Source organism: Haliaeetus leucocephalus, unplaced genomic scaffold, assembly GCF_000737465.1.
Source record: "Haliaeetus leucocephalus isolate CR32 unplaced genomic scaffold, Haliaeetus_leucocephalus-4.0 Scaffold866, whole genome shotgun sequence".
Taxonomy (NCBI): Eukaryota; Metazoa; Chordata; class Aves; order Accipitriformes; family Accipitridae; genus Haliaeetus; species Haliaeetus leucocephalus.
Window position 1 is genome coordinate 1,820,931 of NW_010973302.1, and position 15,447 is coordinate 1,836,377.

The window sequence follows — 15,447 nt, forward strand, 5'->3', positions numbered from 1 at the left end:
CCAAAAATTAAAGGTCAGATAGCAACTTCTGGGAGAGAAATCAGAAACCACAAGTGTTGTAAGGAGCTTCACATGAATTAGGGCATGGTAAGACAGCAGGCATACACAGGAAAAACCTGCGAGTGCTTCATTTGTTCTATAAACCCACATGTCTCTGAATAACCGAGTGCCTCTAGTTTGTATAGTACGTGTCAGCAATAATACCTAAAAGACACAGGGTAAGAAACTTCATTAGTTGAATTAGACTTAAGTCATTAAACTACTATATCAAATTATCTTTTTAGGTATTTTTATACCTAGCGCTAGAGTAATATGATATGTACAGTCTTAGGCAGGCATGTCCCGGAACATGTGTTAACACTGAAAATAAAACAGTTGTTACATTTTCATCCTCAAAAATCCAGAGCAAGATAAATCTTTTTTTTTTTTTTTTTTACACAGTATTGCAGTGAGAGTTCAAATGAGTACAAACCAAAGATACTTCAGTAGTACAAAGATATTATTCAAGTCCTCGGAAGACGTCTCCTTCTTGTACCAAAACTAGAGATTTTCCAACAAGCCATGCAATTAAATTACAAAATCGTTGCCTGTTTGTGGGTATTGGCTCAGTAAACTGAAGAGGACTGTATGTATCCATGTGTTCAGAACATACTAATTTGCCCCGTGACTGCAGTACTCCCCGCTAAAGGCTCACTGGGAATTGTTTTCAATCATTTTTAGGCATTTTAACATACTGTGGATGCCAAAGCCCCGTTCTTAAAATTAATGTTTTTAACTGTATGATTTAAATATCCTGAAACACAAATGGCTTGAAAATTGCAAGTTGACAGGGTACTGTAAGTCTCTTAGCTATGAATAGTTGCGGTTTTGTTTTGCCATTTGTAAGTGTAATTTTTTTTTTTTTTTAAAGACGTTTCAGACATGACATCATTCATACAGGTTCCTGTATTTTGGTGTTGGTGGTTGCTTAGCTGTCACACATTTTGATAAATCTTTGCAGATTTAGGGATGTTACCACTTCTATTTTGAAGCACCTACTAAAACATTACGTTCAATACTCACATAATCAGGAAGCGGAGAGTCATTTGAACCGAGGGAACCTCTTAAGGACTGCGTGGCTTGCTCCAGCACTTTGTTGTGTTTTTTAGACAACAAAGAAAATAAACTGGAAGGAAGAAAAAAGGAGAAAAAATATTTAAATAAATTCACAATAATGTTCTGAAATAGTTAGACTATCCAGTCAGAAGAGTTGCTTTATTATACGCACAAACCTGAATAAAGAGATTTTTAGAACACAATGCACAAGAGTTATAGAATTTATTTATTTATTTAACATCTGGGCTAAGCAACAGCAGAATTTGAATTAGAAATATTCTATACAATAAACGATGTGAGGAACATCATATGTTCATGGTTAAATTCTTAAAAAACTGTAGCAGAAGGAATGTATACATGCAATTTCAGTTCATAACTAGTATGTGTTCGCTAAAATGCAATTTTTAAGTGCAGCACCTCATGCAATATATTCTTAAGCATCTTGTGTATTATTCATTTCAATAACCTAATTGCTTAGTACAGGAAGAATCCAAGTGTACGACAGAAGCTTTGGGTATTTGGAGGCTGAGTTTTTGCATTTTACTAGTACCTATTCTTTCCAAATTTATTTTAGCTTAAGTCAAAGAATAAGGCATTACCTTAGCTTTATAAATAACCTGTGAAATCAGAGGACCATATACATACAGAGAAATAAACATTGTTTTCATGCGTTTTGAAAGAAAGCATAGCAATGACACTCAGGGAGGCTGGTATAATCTGATATATGAGAATATAACTTGACTGCAATGGTGGAAGGAGAGATGAGAAGGAAGCAGAAGCAGCGGACAAAGGCCACCAGCTAGTGCTCAGCAGCTTGGAGGAGTCAGAAGCTTCTGTAAAGCCCCCGGATACCTCAAACATGGTTTTCAATTCACAGATAACCCACTTTCCCTCCTCCCCATAGTGGCAGAAGTCATATGTTTTCAGGCTTTCTGTGTCCAAAAACATTCTTCTGGTTTCTTTTTGGAGCATTACAGGACTCCTAGCAGGCTTTCCTAGGATGACTGTGTTGGTCCTTAGAGGGTAAAAAGGCTGCCTTGACAAATAAGCACCAGTAAAAGGCACTAAAGCCTGAGCATGCTGCTCTTGGAGTTGCTTACACTTGTTGATGGGACAAGGAGAAGCGGCAGACTTCTTGTTCACCAGATTCAGTTACAAAATACTAAAGCCAGTTTAGTAATTAAAAAAATTAAAGTGGCAAAATACTACCTCCGTGTTATAATCTAGATAGCTTCTATTTCTTGGAGCTGGAGGACAGCTTCAGTGCTCAGAAGTATGTGCTTGGAAAAGTTTTCTGCCTCAAGAAATGACGCTCAGTGTTTGAAGAGGCCCTCTTTATATTTTTACTTAAAATTTATCATTGATATTGTATCCTTCACAGACAGTAAAGTAGATTCCTCGGAGTACCAGTCCTTGTCCCCTCGCTGCTAGCCAAAAGCCTCAGGAAAAGGCTTTTTGAATGCTTCTCACTGCCACAAGGAATTAGTTACGCTTCTCAAGCCTAAATCTCCCTTCTCAAGAGCCAACTCAGTAAATTCCACCATTTCCCAACACCTCTTCCGTCAGGTATTTCTTAGAACAGATGAACAGCTTCCTTTTAAGGATGGTCTTCACCGCACTTAAGGCATCTAATTAACCCGCGTGAGAGCCCTTGGGTAGGTTGCACCATCCTCAAGGTTCAGCCAGAGTCTGGCAGCACGAGGAATGGGCTCGAAACAGCACGGCCAAAACCAGGGTCGGTGCCGCGGCTGCCCGACTCCCAGTCCCACCAGGACACTATCGCTGGGGCGGTGATAATCACGACTGGACTGATACGGCAAGAACATCAATGACATTATGAGACCTCTGTGGTGGTTACAAGGGTTGAGAACATTTGGTGTTTTCAGGATAACGCAATATACTTGATGTCATGAAAACGGGAATCTTATTTTTTTTCTTTGTGCTATCCAACAGAGCCTCGACAAGACGTGTCATTCCTGGGACCAAATGCCAACCTCCCACTAATTTACAGCTATTAGTCAAAACCACTAGAACATGCCCTGATAAAAAGAACCAACACAGAAATAAGATACACTACTAGCGTTTCCAACTTTTTCCCTCCATAATCAGCCTGTATTCACAGACTGAAATTTTTGGTCAAATCAAAATTTAGATTTGCAAACTGGTCCTTGGCCTGAAACAGCAGCACTACTTTTCCAATCACTGGTATTTTTGAAGGCTCAGATTTCAGAGATACTGTCATCAGCACCATCTAGTGCTGCAGAGACAGAATCATCGGTTAAAACCAACCTGGTGATGCTTATGGGGTGGGGGTGCAGCAAGAACAGGTTAAATCTGGTGTCTCTCTGCTTCAGAAGATACAGATAATTTCACAAAGAGGAAGAATTTGGAATAAAAAGGACTTCCAACTAGTAGATTCTTCTCCAAAATATGTAAAGCATTTTTGACTATAAAGGAATTGAAATATAAGCAAAGAAGTGGGATCAGGATTTTGAAAAGTGCATTTATTCAATACATGTAAAGAGAAAAATGCACATACAGTGGTATTCCATGGGGAATTGGAATAGCCAAGAGCAGATTTATTTTCTCTGACAGAAATGTAGAAAACTGGGAAAAAGAAGGTGGAAGGAAAAGGAGAGAAGACTATTTCTTTATATCTTATTTTTGCTTCCTTAAATATTTTCCTTTTTTTTTTAATTAAGTGTAACGTAACTAAACTAGAGTACTTGTTTACGGCATAAGCAAGCCCTTGGCGGCTGATTTCTATTTCCAAAGCAGCAGCGAGGGGGTACGCTCCATTATACGTCATCTTTGGCACCAGGGCTTCCCCTTGCAAAGTTTTGCTTTCCTGCCACAGCTCATCACCTTCGCACCTGTCTGAGACGCTTCTTTGTGGGACCACAACACCAATATTCAGGTTAAAAAAAACTCAGCACAATTCTCTTCTTCATAAATTGGTTATCCTTCTCAAAGAACCATCCCTTAGAGGACCACGAGGGCAGGGACACGTAGGCAGGAACTTTTCATACTGAGAATAAAAACATATCACAGAACTGCACCCAGAGCGAACTGCAATTCCTCAAAGAGCTTCACTGAATCACTACAACTAAATAGAAAAAATTAAGGCAAAAAATACTGTGATTAACTACTGAATTTGGAGGTCCAAAGGAAATGGCATTGCCTCCCGAAATGGTGTAAAACTTTACCAGCAAGTAATTCACTTACTATGTCTCTGAAAACCACCTTGATAAATATCATCTTAATTTTTAAAGTATTGGAACAGATTTAATTACAGTCCTTAAAAGGCATTTACATGAATTTAGCTCATAAGAATCTTTTACCATTGACAAACATTGCCTTCTAAAGGAGATGTGTAATTTTGCGGCAGTCACATCTTCAGCGCCTATAAGATTCTGGGTTTTATTTTGACATTTAAGGCATGAGTAAGGCAATTAAAAAAAGGCAACAATATTTTACAACAAGGTTGTTCGCCTCCCCACAGCAAGGTACAAGAGACAAATACCAATTCATGCAGAGGTGGAAATTAAGATTGTCTCCCAAATTTCCCTCATGAGTCACAGTTCTGTTTTTGCCCTGCCAAAAATCAAGTTGAGATCAAATTTGAAAATACATATACTATGTGGTCCCAGAGGGCAGCCTGCACAAGTTGACAAAAATACAGATTTTTCTACCAGAATACTTTTCCTCTTTCTTGTGTTCTTCTCCATTGTCTGTCAGACAGGCTATGGAGATAGACAGCCCTTTGATCTCACCCACTATGGACATTTTATAATAATAACAAATTATGTTCAGAACAATGAAAATGTCTTGGTATCTCAACCCATCTCTCACTTACAGAAGTACTTATGGACCAATGTTTACCAAGCAAAATAATAGGTTGGAATAATAGCAAGATGAAATAACAGCTGGCATCTATTACAGATCATCAAATCGCACCACGGATGAGCTCAACCAATGAGGAAGACTCAAGGCTGAATAACAATCTCAAGGTCTTGTGTTTCTGATTTTTAGGAATTAAAAAAGCATTTGTTTCTTAACTCCCTCTACATAGATGAAGTTTTTAATTTAACACAAGGCTGAACTTCGATCAATAAAGAAATGATTACAGACTAAACAGCAATGGCTGCCTAAATGCAAGTGATTTGATTATGTGTTATCTGCACACACAATAAAATTCAAACCAGTAATATACGAACTTGACGCTTTCATAAAGCCAATTCCACAAAGCCAGTGGAATACCCAAAAACCCAGTAATGAGAACTCATTTAACAACTTTCTTCTTAGTCCACCAAAAATCACAAGCCAACAATCATGGGGGGGGGGGGAAGGGAAGCTTCTGCAAGTTCTGCAGAAAGTCTGATTTACAGCAGATTGAAACAGCTCATAAAGTATACTCCTCACACACAAAAAATGAATGTATAAATGGAACTTTTAGAGCTAAAAAAATAGAAAAAAAGATAAGGGAATTGAAATTAGAAGTTTAAAGTAAATCCAAAGTTAGAATTTGCCAAAAACTGGAGCTGTCTGAAAGCTTTGGACAACAAGAAGGAAAGGTACCAGTGTACTTTATTTTAAGAAAGTAAATAGGATGACCCAAGATTAATGACCTACTAGTTAATCCTGAGCATAATAACGGAACGGCGATCATGAGACTCATTCAAAGGAGGATATCACCGGCATAGAAAAATAAACCTTGTCAAGCACACTCAATTTTTTTTCAGTGAGACTAGAAATAAAATAAAATACGATACTATCCTTGTTGTAACAGGCTTCTACTCGTCATTTATATGACTTTGTTCCACATGGGATTTTTTTTTTTTTTTATTAAGACACTTGAATGATAAAAAGCAACACGGCATGCATTATATGAACTGAAAATGAGACATCTCAACAGTTTGAAAAATCTTCAAATTTGAACCTGGAAACGAGTTTTCTTAATAGAGCCAAATAGGAATATATTCTTGGCCCTTCCAAATAGCAATAGCTATTTAACATTTGCTAAAGCTACCAAAATACTTCCAATGACACAGAGATGATATATGACGCATATCATTGATATACATCAAAGATAAAGAAACAGTATGGTTAAACTTTGCAAATGGCACAGTCATTACAGGAGTGTCAAATGAAGAGAAAAGGACATTTTTATTAAATTTTTCCTTATCTTTCAGGAAGCTGCACACAAAATAAACTTGCTGAGATTTAACACAGCCAAACTCAAAGGCATAAATATAGCATCAAAGAATCCAAGCTGCTCCCTAAGTGTGAAGGATGTCACCTTGGGAGCAGCAACTAAAGATGACCAGACCAACAAACAGCTGCCCAGAATGCAATAAAGCTGCTGAAAGAGGAACTGTCTTGGGCATTAATAAAAATATGGTCCCTCGCTACAAGACAGACCTTGAGGTGCTGGAGCATGTCCAGAGAAGGGCAATGAAGCTGGTGAAGGGTCTGGAGCACAAGTCCTGTGAGGAGCAGCTGGGGGAACTGGGGTTGTAGCGAGGTTGGGGTCGGTCTCTTCTCCCAAGTAACAAGCGATAGGAAGAGAGGAAACTGTCTCAGACTGCGCCAGGGGAGGTTTACATTGGATATTAGGAAAAATTTCTTCAACAAAAGGGTTGTCAGGCATTGGACCAGGCTGCCCAGGGAAGCGGGGGAGTCCCCGTCCCTGGCAGTATTTAAAGGATGCATAGATGTGGCTCTTAGGGACGTGGTTTAGTGGTGGACTTGGTAGTGTTGGGTTAATGGTTGGACTCAATGATCTTAAAGATCTTTTCCAACCCAAATGATTCTATGGTTCTATATCCAGCAAAGTTTTGCTCTACAGCACCCACCACTGGCATCCAGTGTGCAGACTTCACCACAATGGTTTGAAAATGCAAAGGTTCAGAGAAGAATCAGGATATTGATTATTAAACCAGAAAACACACCTCCCCATCAGAAGTTCAAAAAACTCAATTATTTCATAAAATCATCACAGAATGGTTTGGGTTGGAAGGGACCTTAAAGATCACCTAGTTCCATCCCCCTGCCATGGGCAGGGACACCTTCCACCAGACCAGGTTGCTCCAAGCCCCATCCAGCCTGGCCTGGAACACTGCCAGGGAGGGGGCAGCCACAGCCTCTCTGGGAAACCTGTGCCAGTGCCTCACCGCCCTCACAGTGAAGAATTTCTTCCTTATATCTAATCTAAATCTACCCTCTTTCAGTTTAAAGCCATTACCCCTTGTCCGATCACTACATGCCCTTGTATACGGTCCCTCCCCATCTTTCCTGTAGCCCCTTTAGGTACTGGAAGGCTGCTATAAGGTCTCCCTGGAGCCTTCTCTTCTCCAGGCTGAACAACCCCAACCCCAACAGATTTGAGAAAAGATGAAAGGGTGATTTGACCAAAATACAGATATATGCACATGGAGAAAAGGAGTTTGTTTACAGAGGATCCTCTAGGCTACCAGAAGAAGAAAAAGTTATTGAAACAGAAACTAAAGTACCGGTTGCACAGGCACATCTCTCTCTTACAAAGGTGGTTGAAACCAGGCTTGAGGCATAATAAATTCCTATTTATACTGTCAGAGCAACAGCAGAGAGGAGAGAAAAATCTGGGAGGATAGAAGAGGATCTCAATACCGAGCGTGTGAGTTGAGCTTAGACTGATGCTATGACAAAAAGAAAGAGATGGAAGTCTGCAAGAAAGGGGCACTGTCAGAGAGCAGAAGACCAACCCAGCACATTAGCAGAGGAAGGTCAGATCGAGTTATGTGACAGAAAAAAGGAATAAAGATTGGACTTCTGCCAATCCAAATCACTAGTGAGCTTCTCAAGGAGAAAAATTTTCAGTTATCTGAATACTTAAAAACATTCTATATGAGCTGAGTAGAGAATTACTTGAGGACTAAAGCACTGATCCATAGAATTTATTTGAAGATTGGAAATTCAGATGTTCTGAATCTTTTCTCCTCACTCTCCTAGTTCAGATGTATGCTGCAAACAAATGGAACAGCACACAAACACAAAACACTATCTGGTGGTGGAAAAAAACCAGTTCCATGGATCAAAAAATTTGATGATGAATGTTCTCAAACAATTCAGCAATACTCCGTGCTGTTCCTTCTCTCTGCTGTCATATACATGCCAAATGTACTATTGTTCTCAATTTTAAAAAATTAAATATAAGCCCTAAACACCGAAACCATGTTATGCAAATACTCCTTAAACAATAGGATTTTACAATGCCTGCACGAACACCACAATCATATTAGGAAAAAAACCCCTTTATATAGCAAGCTCTAAAAATATCTTAGTTTTAAAACCTGACATCTAAAAGTTAAATCCACACCTTAATTCCTGTATATGTAAGGAACACTTCTTGGTTTTGATCTATTTTTTAATGAATTACAGCAAAAAAAAGAGTGCTATGGCATGAGAACTCTACACATGTGCTGGGTAGGATGCCTGCACAGACACTTCCAAGCAGAGGATCTGAATTGCTCATCTGCCTGAATAATGGTTCATGTATGGTCACGTAAGAAGTCACATCAAAACAAACGCACCGTGCTGTTTCGTATGAAAGTAAATATTCAAAGTAAATGCATTGTCCTGTAGTCCTATATAGGAGGACTGGCTGCAAGCAAGCGCAGCAGGGACAGTTGTGCAGCCTTTCTGTGGGTGACGGAGAAGTGCTCTGTAAGCACTTAAGGAACCAGGCCCTGGGAGAAATGCATTTAGCATGAGTAAGTGCAGAAAAAAAAAAAAAAAAAAAATCACTAAGTCCCCAAATGCCCATGTCTACTGAAGAGCCCTTGAGGCATTCTGCATTTGAATTATCCAAGCTGTAACGGCACATAAATAGAAATAACAAGAGTGAATAGCCATGGAGAACTCCACAGGCTACGCGGGGCAGTTTACTCCATGGAGGGACACTGCTCTTACTTGAGCGCAACTCTAACGCCTGGGAGACATTTAGGATCTCAGGAAAGAGAAACCAACCAATTAAGATATCAAATTGCTAAACAGCAAATAAGAACGTACTTTCTATCTTACTTTCTAATCTTGTCAAGTGAAGCATGACTAACTTCTGCTGAGTAAAGCTTTGCTATATTTACTATTAGGTCCATCTGGCTTGCAGAGATGATGTGAAACAAGACACTTAGTGTGCAGTCTCCACAAAGGTCATATATGCAAATAAAATGGTTTGTATGGGCATCACTGATGAACTTATTCACCAAAGAGTGTTTAAAGGATCAGGGAAAGAAAAGGGCTTCTCCCAGGTAGCAAAAGGTCCACGTGATATTGCCACATTCTGACTTTGCTGGTTGGTGATCCGAATTTTTTTGACTTTTCTTGTCTAGTGCCTTCTCAAAAATATAAGTTTGTGTCCCCTTTGAAACAGGCCATGCACCTCAGCTGCCTGCTGTTTCAGGGCCAATCCCAAAGCATCGCAAATGATTTTAATGCAACCTGGGTAAACAAATGCTTTCTATCCCATTTTCCTGTTAAACAGCAAACATTAAAGACCATTCTCTTTTAACTCTACAGTCCTAAACTTGATCATAATAAACGAAGTACTTCAAGGTATCTTCAGTTCAGGACAAAAGAATCTCAATTTTAAAGAGTATCCTTTTATCTGCCACTGCTTGCATATCAACAGAGATTTATAATTCATGTGCTATGAAGACATTCCAAATTCTGTCTCCTAAAGAAATTTTCTTATTAATAACTCAAAAAACACACAGTCACCATACACTTGTGGCAAAAGAATATAAGCAAATTCAGAAGCAACTTAGAACAATTAATGGAGGCTTTGCATTAACAAACAGGATTTCCTGTTAAAATGGAATCAAAAAGACAAAGACACTAGAAAAAACATGGAAGCAAGGAATTTGATGTGGTGAGACAAAAGTAAATATTTACAAAAGTAAGCCGAGAGTTTAATTTGCAGAGAGCGGGAAATGTATTTTTCAACTGAAGGCACACATTGTTAGGCAGCTCATGGCCACTTTCCAACGAATGTTGGGAAATGGGTGCTGCTATTGCTAGAGAAGTAAAAGGCACAGAAAGCAGTAGAATCCTTCCCCTCTATCTTGCTACAGATAATTTCATTCCCCTTTTGTCTGGCATGCCAAATAACATCCTTGTAATTCCACTTAAAGGATAGAGCCAGGCAAGGATGGGGAGCACTACCTAGAAACACCTTCCTAACTCTACAGCATATTAAAGTATAAACTCAATAAATAACCAGACTGCTATCTACTACAGATGTAACCCGCCATGCAAATCTGCTGTATTTTTCTCTAACTGAGAGCGGCAAGTGGCAAACTAAATTCAGGAAGGCTTAAAGCTGTGGGGGAAAAGGTATGCAGTCCAGGATAAACAGAACACATGTTTGTAAAGCTCAGACTAATTTAAGGTTTATTCTGAGCTAAATATCCCTGAATCTGCGTTAGGTGTCTCAAGGCATGAACGCAATTCCTTTCAATGTTCCCTGTGTTTGTCCTGTTAATATTTTATAAGGATATTGAATGGGCAGAGTCCACAATACTTCCATTTCATCCACTTGCTCTTAATTCAATAGGGTAAGTGTTTCATAGCTGCTGAGGAAAGACATTTGTCTTGAATTAGGACAAAACTCTGTGGGTGAGAATCAGAGGAAATTGCTGGAAAAAGCACCCTGAGCAAAACTCCCACCCAAAAACCCAAAGACAGACTCTGAACAATGAAACAACAACAAGAAAATTAAAAAGCCATCACTGCCATGCAATCTAAGGCCCAAAACCTTATCCTTTGAGCAGCTTTTATTTGGCATGGCTTTGCTCAAACACACAGGGGGTGTGTGTACGTATACGTATGTATTTATACGTATTTGGGTCATTGCTGCACTTACAAAGAAAATTGCTGTGCTTCTCTGCACTCACTCTGACAGGAAAGAATCTGGATCCACATTAGGAGTTAACAGACTCATTCCATACGCAGAAGATCACAGGGTATGCGCGTTGCTAACAGCCCTCTTTAGGGTAAGACTTGAGCAAAACACGAGTTTTGGACCGTGCTTCCATCACCATGAGTCCTCCCCGCTGACATCGCACGTCACCCGCACCCCATGCTTAGAGCAACCCCGCTCGGTGCGGGTTTGGCTTTTCAGCGCTCTGACATGGTTAAAATGAATCGTTCATTGCGTTCCCCTTTGAACCTTGGAAATAAATATCATGGCTTTGACCTAACTTCATAAAACTGAGTTTCAATATTGAAGCAGGAGAACAAGAAACAAGCTGCTAGGAGGACACATTATTGTGCTGTAGATGGATAATATTAGGTTTTTTTCACACCTTCATTTCCTTTTCCCCACCTTTCTTCTTCTTCAAAGCCCTGTCCTAAAGGTGTCTCTGCCATTCTTGCTTCACAGGAATGAGTTTTATTGTTTTCCTTGTGGACTTACCTTCTCTTCGGTCAGGTGTCCCTCCTGATCACATCCTCCTCCCTCCACCGTGATCCTAGCAGTGTCCCGCTGACAGTCACAAAAAGCCTCTACGTGCCTCTCCCTAATCACTACAGTTAGTTTAATTACCTTATTGACAGAAAACCTCTCAAGTTTTAAATTGAAACTTTTTTTTTTTTGAGGAAATAAAGACAATCAGTTGGACCTATCAGGACTCTAAAGTAAAGCTCTTGCTAAGGAACTTACAGAAATGACAAAAAATTCAAACCACACATAGGTCTCACTGCTAAGACATGCTCCCAAACATAATCTTGGATGCAAGGACTGTCTCTTGCATAACAATGAGGTCATTTCTAGACTTCTAAAACCCCACAAGGAAAGAAAATTTGAAAGATTATGCATTTGCATCTGTAGAGAACTTCCGTAACTGTTCATAATGGGTAGTAATTTTTTTCCAAATCCAAATCATAAACACTTTGTATTTTCTTTGTGAGTATTTGTGAACCACTGAGAAACTGTTATGAGTACCACGGGATCTAAAAAAAATCACTAATTAAGGAAATGAATATTTCTTGTCTTCCAGACAGAGTTTAGATGGCATGTGTTCAGTGTGCCCTGAGGCCACACAGGGAATAAAGACGATTAAAAAAAAAAAAAAGCAGCATGAATAATACTACATTCACTGAATGACGCCCTGCTTCAGAACAAAAAACAATGCATAGTCACTTAATTAAAGATTGTGTTTTTGCTTTTGAAACAAAGATGCTGAATTAAAACTTCACAGACAACCTTAATCTATTATTTCCTAAACTTTGAGTGAAATTTGATATTGATCAAGGCAATTGTTTTTTATGTAGTGTGTAAAACATAAAATAGGGACTCGAGTTTGTAATAAACTCCTTCAGCAGAGTATCTCCATCCATGCTGTGTTAGTGATTTTTTGCTCAAAAAATCTAGTTTAACTGTATATCCAGGCATGAAAAAAATGTATAGTTTGAGCTGCAGTACTAAAAAAAGCTAATGTCAGAGCAGCAGTTTGTTCATTCCCCTACAATTTCACCAGGCAGTTATTCAGAAGGATGTTCCTTCTTGGTACACAAACTGCAATTCCCAAGGCACGTGTATTCAAACCAACAAATACAGAATTTCTAAGCAAATTTAAAATTTTACTTATGCATTCCTTTCTGAATAAATCATGTTGGACATGAAATACATTTAAAGGAATCAAGAAGAGTGCTTTCTGTTGAAAGTGTATGGTACTTTATCATGAACTCAAAATTCACTCTACAGTATTTGGTGTAACACAAATGTATGCACATACATACAGATACACACAACTTCAAGAGAGATATTTGTTGGAAATATTACTTCTGTCTGCAAATAGCACTGACATGCAGGTATACATACTTAGAAAAAGACTGAAATGCTTAAAAATTTTCAGAGGTACATGATGGTACTACTACTTGAAGAAAGGAAAAATGCGAGAAAAATGCAGGATAATGTCAAATAATGTAATACATTAAATACCTTTCAACACCAAGACCGAGATTAAGTTTAATCTCTATTACTAAACCTTTCCTGTAAAAGCATAACAACACTGTACTTTAAAAATAAGTATCACAAGTAAAAATTGCCTACATCCTTCATTGTAATGTCAACATCAATCCCCTTTGTTGAATTTCTGTGGATTTATGTACCTAGATATAAACCTGCAAAATGTAGCCAGTCATAAACCTCTTTCCAAAGGAAAATTCATGTCAAAATAGATAGGAAATAAAAAATAGGTCTCTTCATCCTCAAAAATATCCGTGTCATTGAAAGAAAACATATATCAAGAACACTAATTATTTTTTTTTATTTTTTTTTAAGGGATGATTATATCCAGTCAGAATCCAACAGCAGCAGATGCTGAACAAAACAAGGGATAATGAAGCATTTCGTAAGAGTTCAATTCACTATGGAAAAAGCTACAGTTAACGATCCACATGGAGGTTAATTTGGCTTTAGGAAGCCCCAGCCCGCCCTTGCCCATTTCAGTACAAGTGCTGTGCCAACATCCTGGGAAGCCAGCCCACGGCATTTTCTTAATTCCTGTTTCTTAACATTTTTCTTTATTTTCTTAATTTCTCTATTTCTTTCTTCTTAGTAGCTAGAGCCTCTCAACAGCACGCATGCCTATTCCTACATATGTGTTAGAAATAACGACAGGGCTTTTCATCTGCTTCATTTTCTGTGCATCTTTACTATGAACAACGAAGCTGCCCTTCCTAACATCGCATCACATCCTAAATTTGGAGAGCTCAGTGGTTTCCTCACCCTTGTTCTACAGCTCTTACAAAACCCCCAAACATAAAAGGGAAAAACCACCTGTGCAAATATAGAACAAGGACCTGTAACGGTTACAAACGCAACTCCCAAGTACGGCATATATGTATCAAGAACATAGCATCATCTTCAGCATCTACAGAACATTTTTAGAAATATCTTACAGGCAGTTTGAAATGCTCTAAACTACTCATCATTGCAGGAAGATGACACTTTCGGAACAGATCATCTGGAAGCCTTTAAGGAAGGAAAAATGTTTGCAGTACTGAATTCGCCCAGCTTTTGTCTCCATCACCCGTACTGCTCTCCCAAACGACAAATGCGTGCGATCAAAATCACCGTGGCTCGCAGCAGGAAAAGGCTTGTCAGCATCCTGAAGGAGCTCCGTCTTTGACCGTCCCTTCATCTTTTATAAAAATACTTTCCATATTTAGCAAAAAGCACGTCTTACCCATGTTTCGTAATCCGACCTTGACAGAGCTAAAATGTAATCCTGTTTCTTGACTGTAGTCTGCCTGTCAGGGTTTTTAATTTTGTTCTTCAGTTAAAAAGGTGTTACAGACATTACCGGTAAGATTTAGAAACATGGGCACAAAGAGCCCTTATATAAGAGAAAGCAGATTTTATTTTAGGTAACACTTCAAAGTTATTGTCCGTTACATTTTCAGTAGGAAAATGGTCATTATTTCCCACATACTCTGTCATCCTAAATTACCTTATTCACTACTGAACTTGTCATTCCAAAGAGAGCTTATTTTATTGCCTTCAGACAAACACACTCAAGCCTCAAGATTGGTGGGAAAACTGATACAGATTTGATTTAATGATTCATTTCAGCATACTTGCAGTTGTGCAATATTTTTCCATCTTAAAAACCAACATGATATATTTTTTTTTAAGTCCCAGTCCCTCAAGTTGCACAGTAATTAAATTTACATTGTCTTCAATTTATTTGGAAATTAACCTCATTCCCACAGAGAAAAGAGGTTGTGCTTTTGCGCTTTACCTCCCACTCAGTTTTATACATCTTATTCCCCTGTGTAATTCTTTCTGCCTCTATCAATTCAAAAATCCTCCCAAATTCCTAAAAAAATGCCCTCCCCAAAATGTTCTTTTTAAAAAGACAAATTTCTGTGATATTCCAGGTCATTCTCTGTTTTTCCCAAAGCAAAGAACACAGTTCCAAGAACTGAATTAGCATGATGATAAAGCAAACACCAACAGTTTTCTATTCTATACTGTACGAAAAGCAAGTACAACCCTCATGGGTTGGGATGATAATTCCCCTCCACCTTGGGAAACAAATGACAAAGCCAGAGCATGGGACCAAAGACAAACTGTATTTCTGTGGGATATTCAGAAGAGACACAACGTGGCTTTCTAGGCACATACAAATATCTTTCTGAATTTAAATTTATCCAGGTGACAACCAAAGGTGTGCAAAGGTGAGTTTTCACAACCCTGCTGGTGTAATCTGGATTAATCTGAGGCCAACACTATTCCGGATACTAAAGCAATTTGTAAATGTGATCAGCTATACAGACAGTATAAAGGCTTGAAAGTACAATCAAGAT

General features: G+C 38.6%; 1 protein-coding gene across 4 annotated transcripts in view; it reads right to left on the reverse strand.

Annotated features, from left to right (window-relative positions):
- The window catches only part of DYM (dymeclin), a 219,045-nt gene that overhangs the window by 64,631 nt on the left and 138,967 nt on the right, over positions 1-15,447 (reverse strand). For all 4 annotated transcript variants that reach the window (XM_010583004.1, XM_010583005.1, XM_010583007.1 and 1 more), the window contains exon 14: positions 1,063-1,165. In XM_010583004.1, the coding sequence (XP_010581306.1) occupies positions 1,063-1,165 (103 nt within the window). The remainder of the gene's footprint in view (positions 1-1,062; positions 1,166-15,447) is intronic.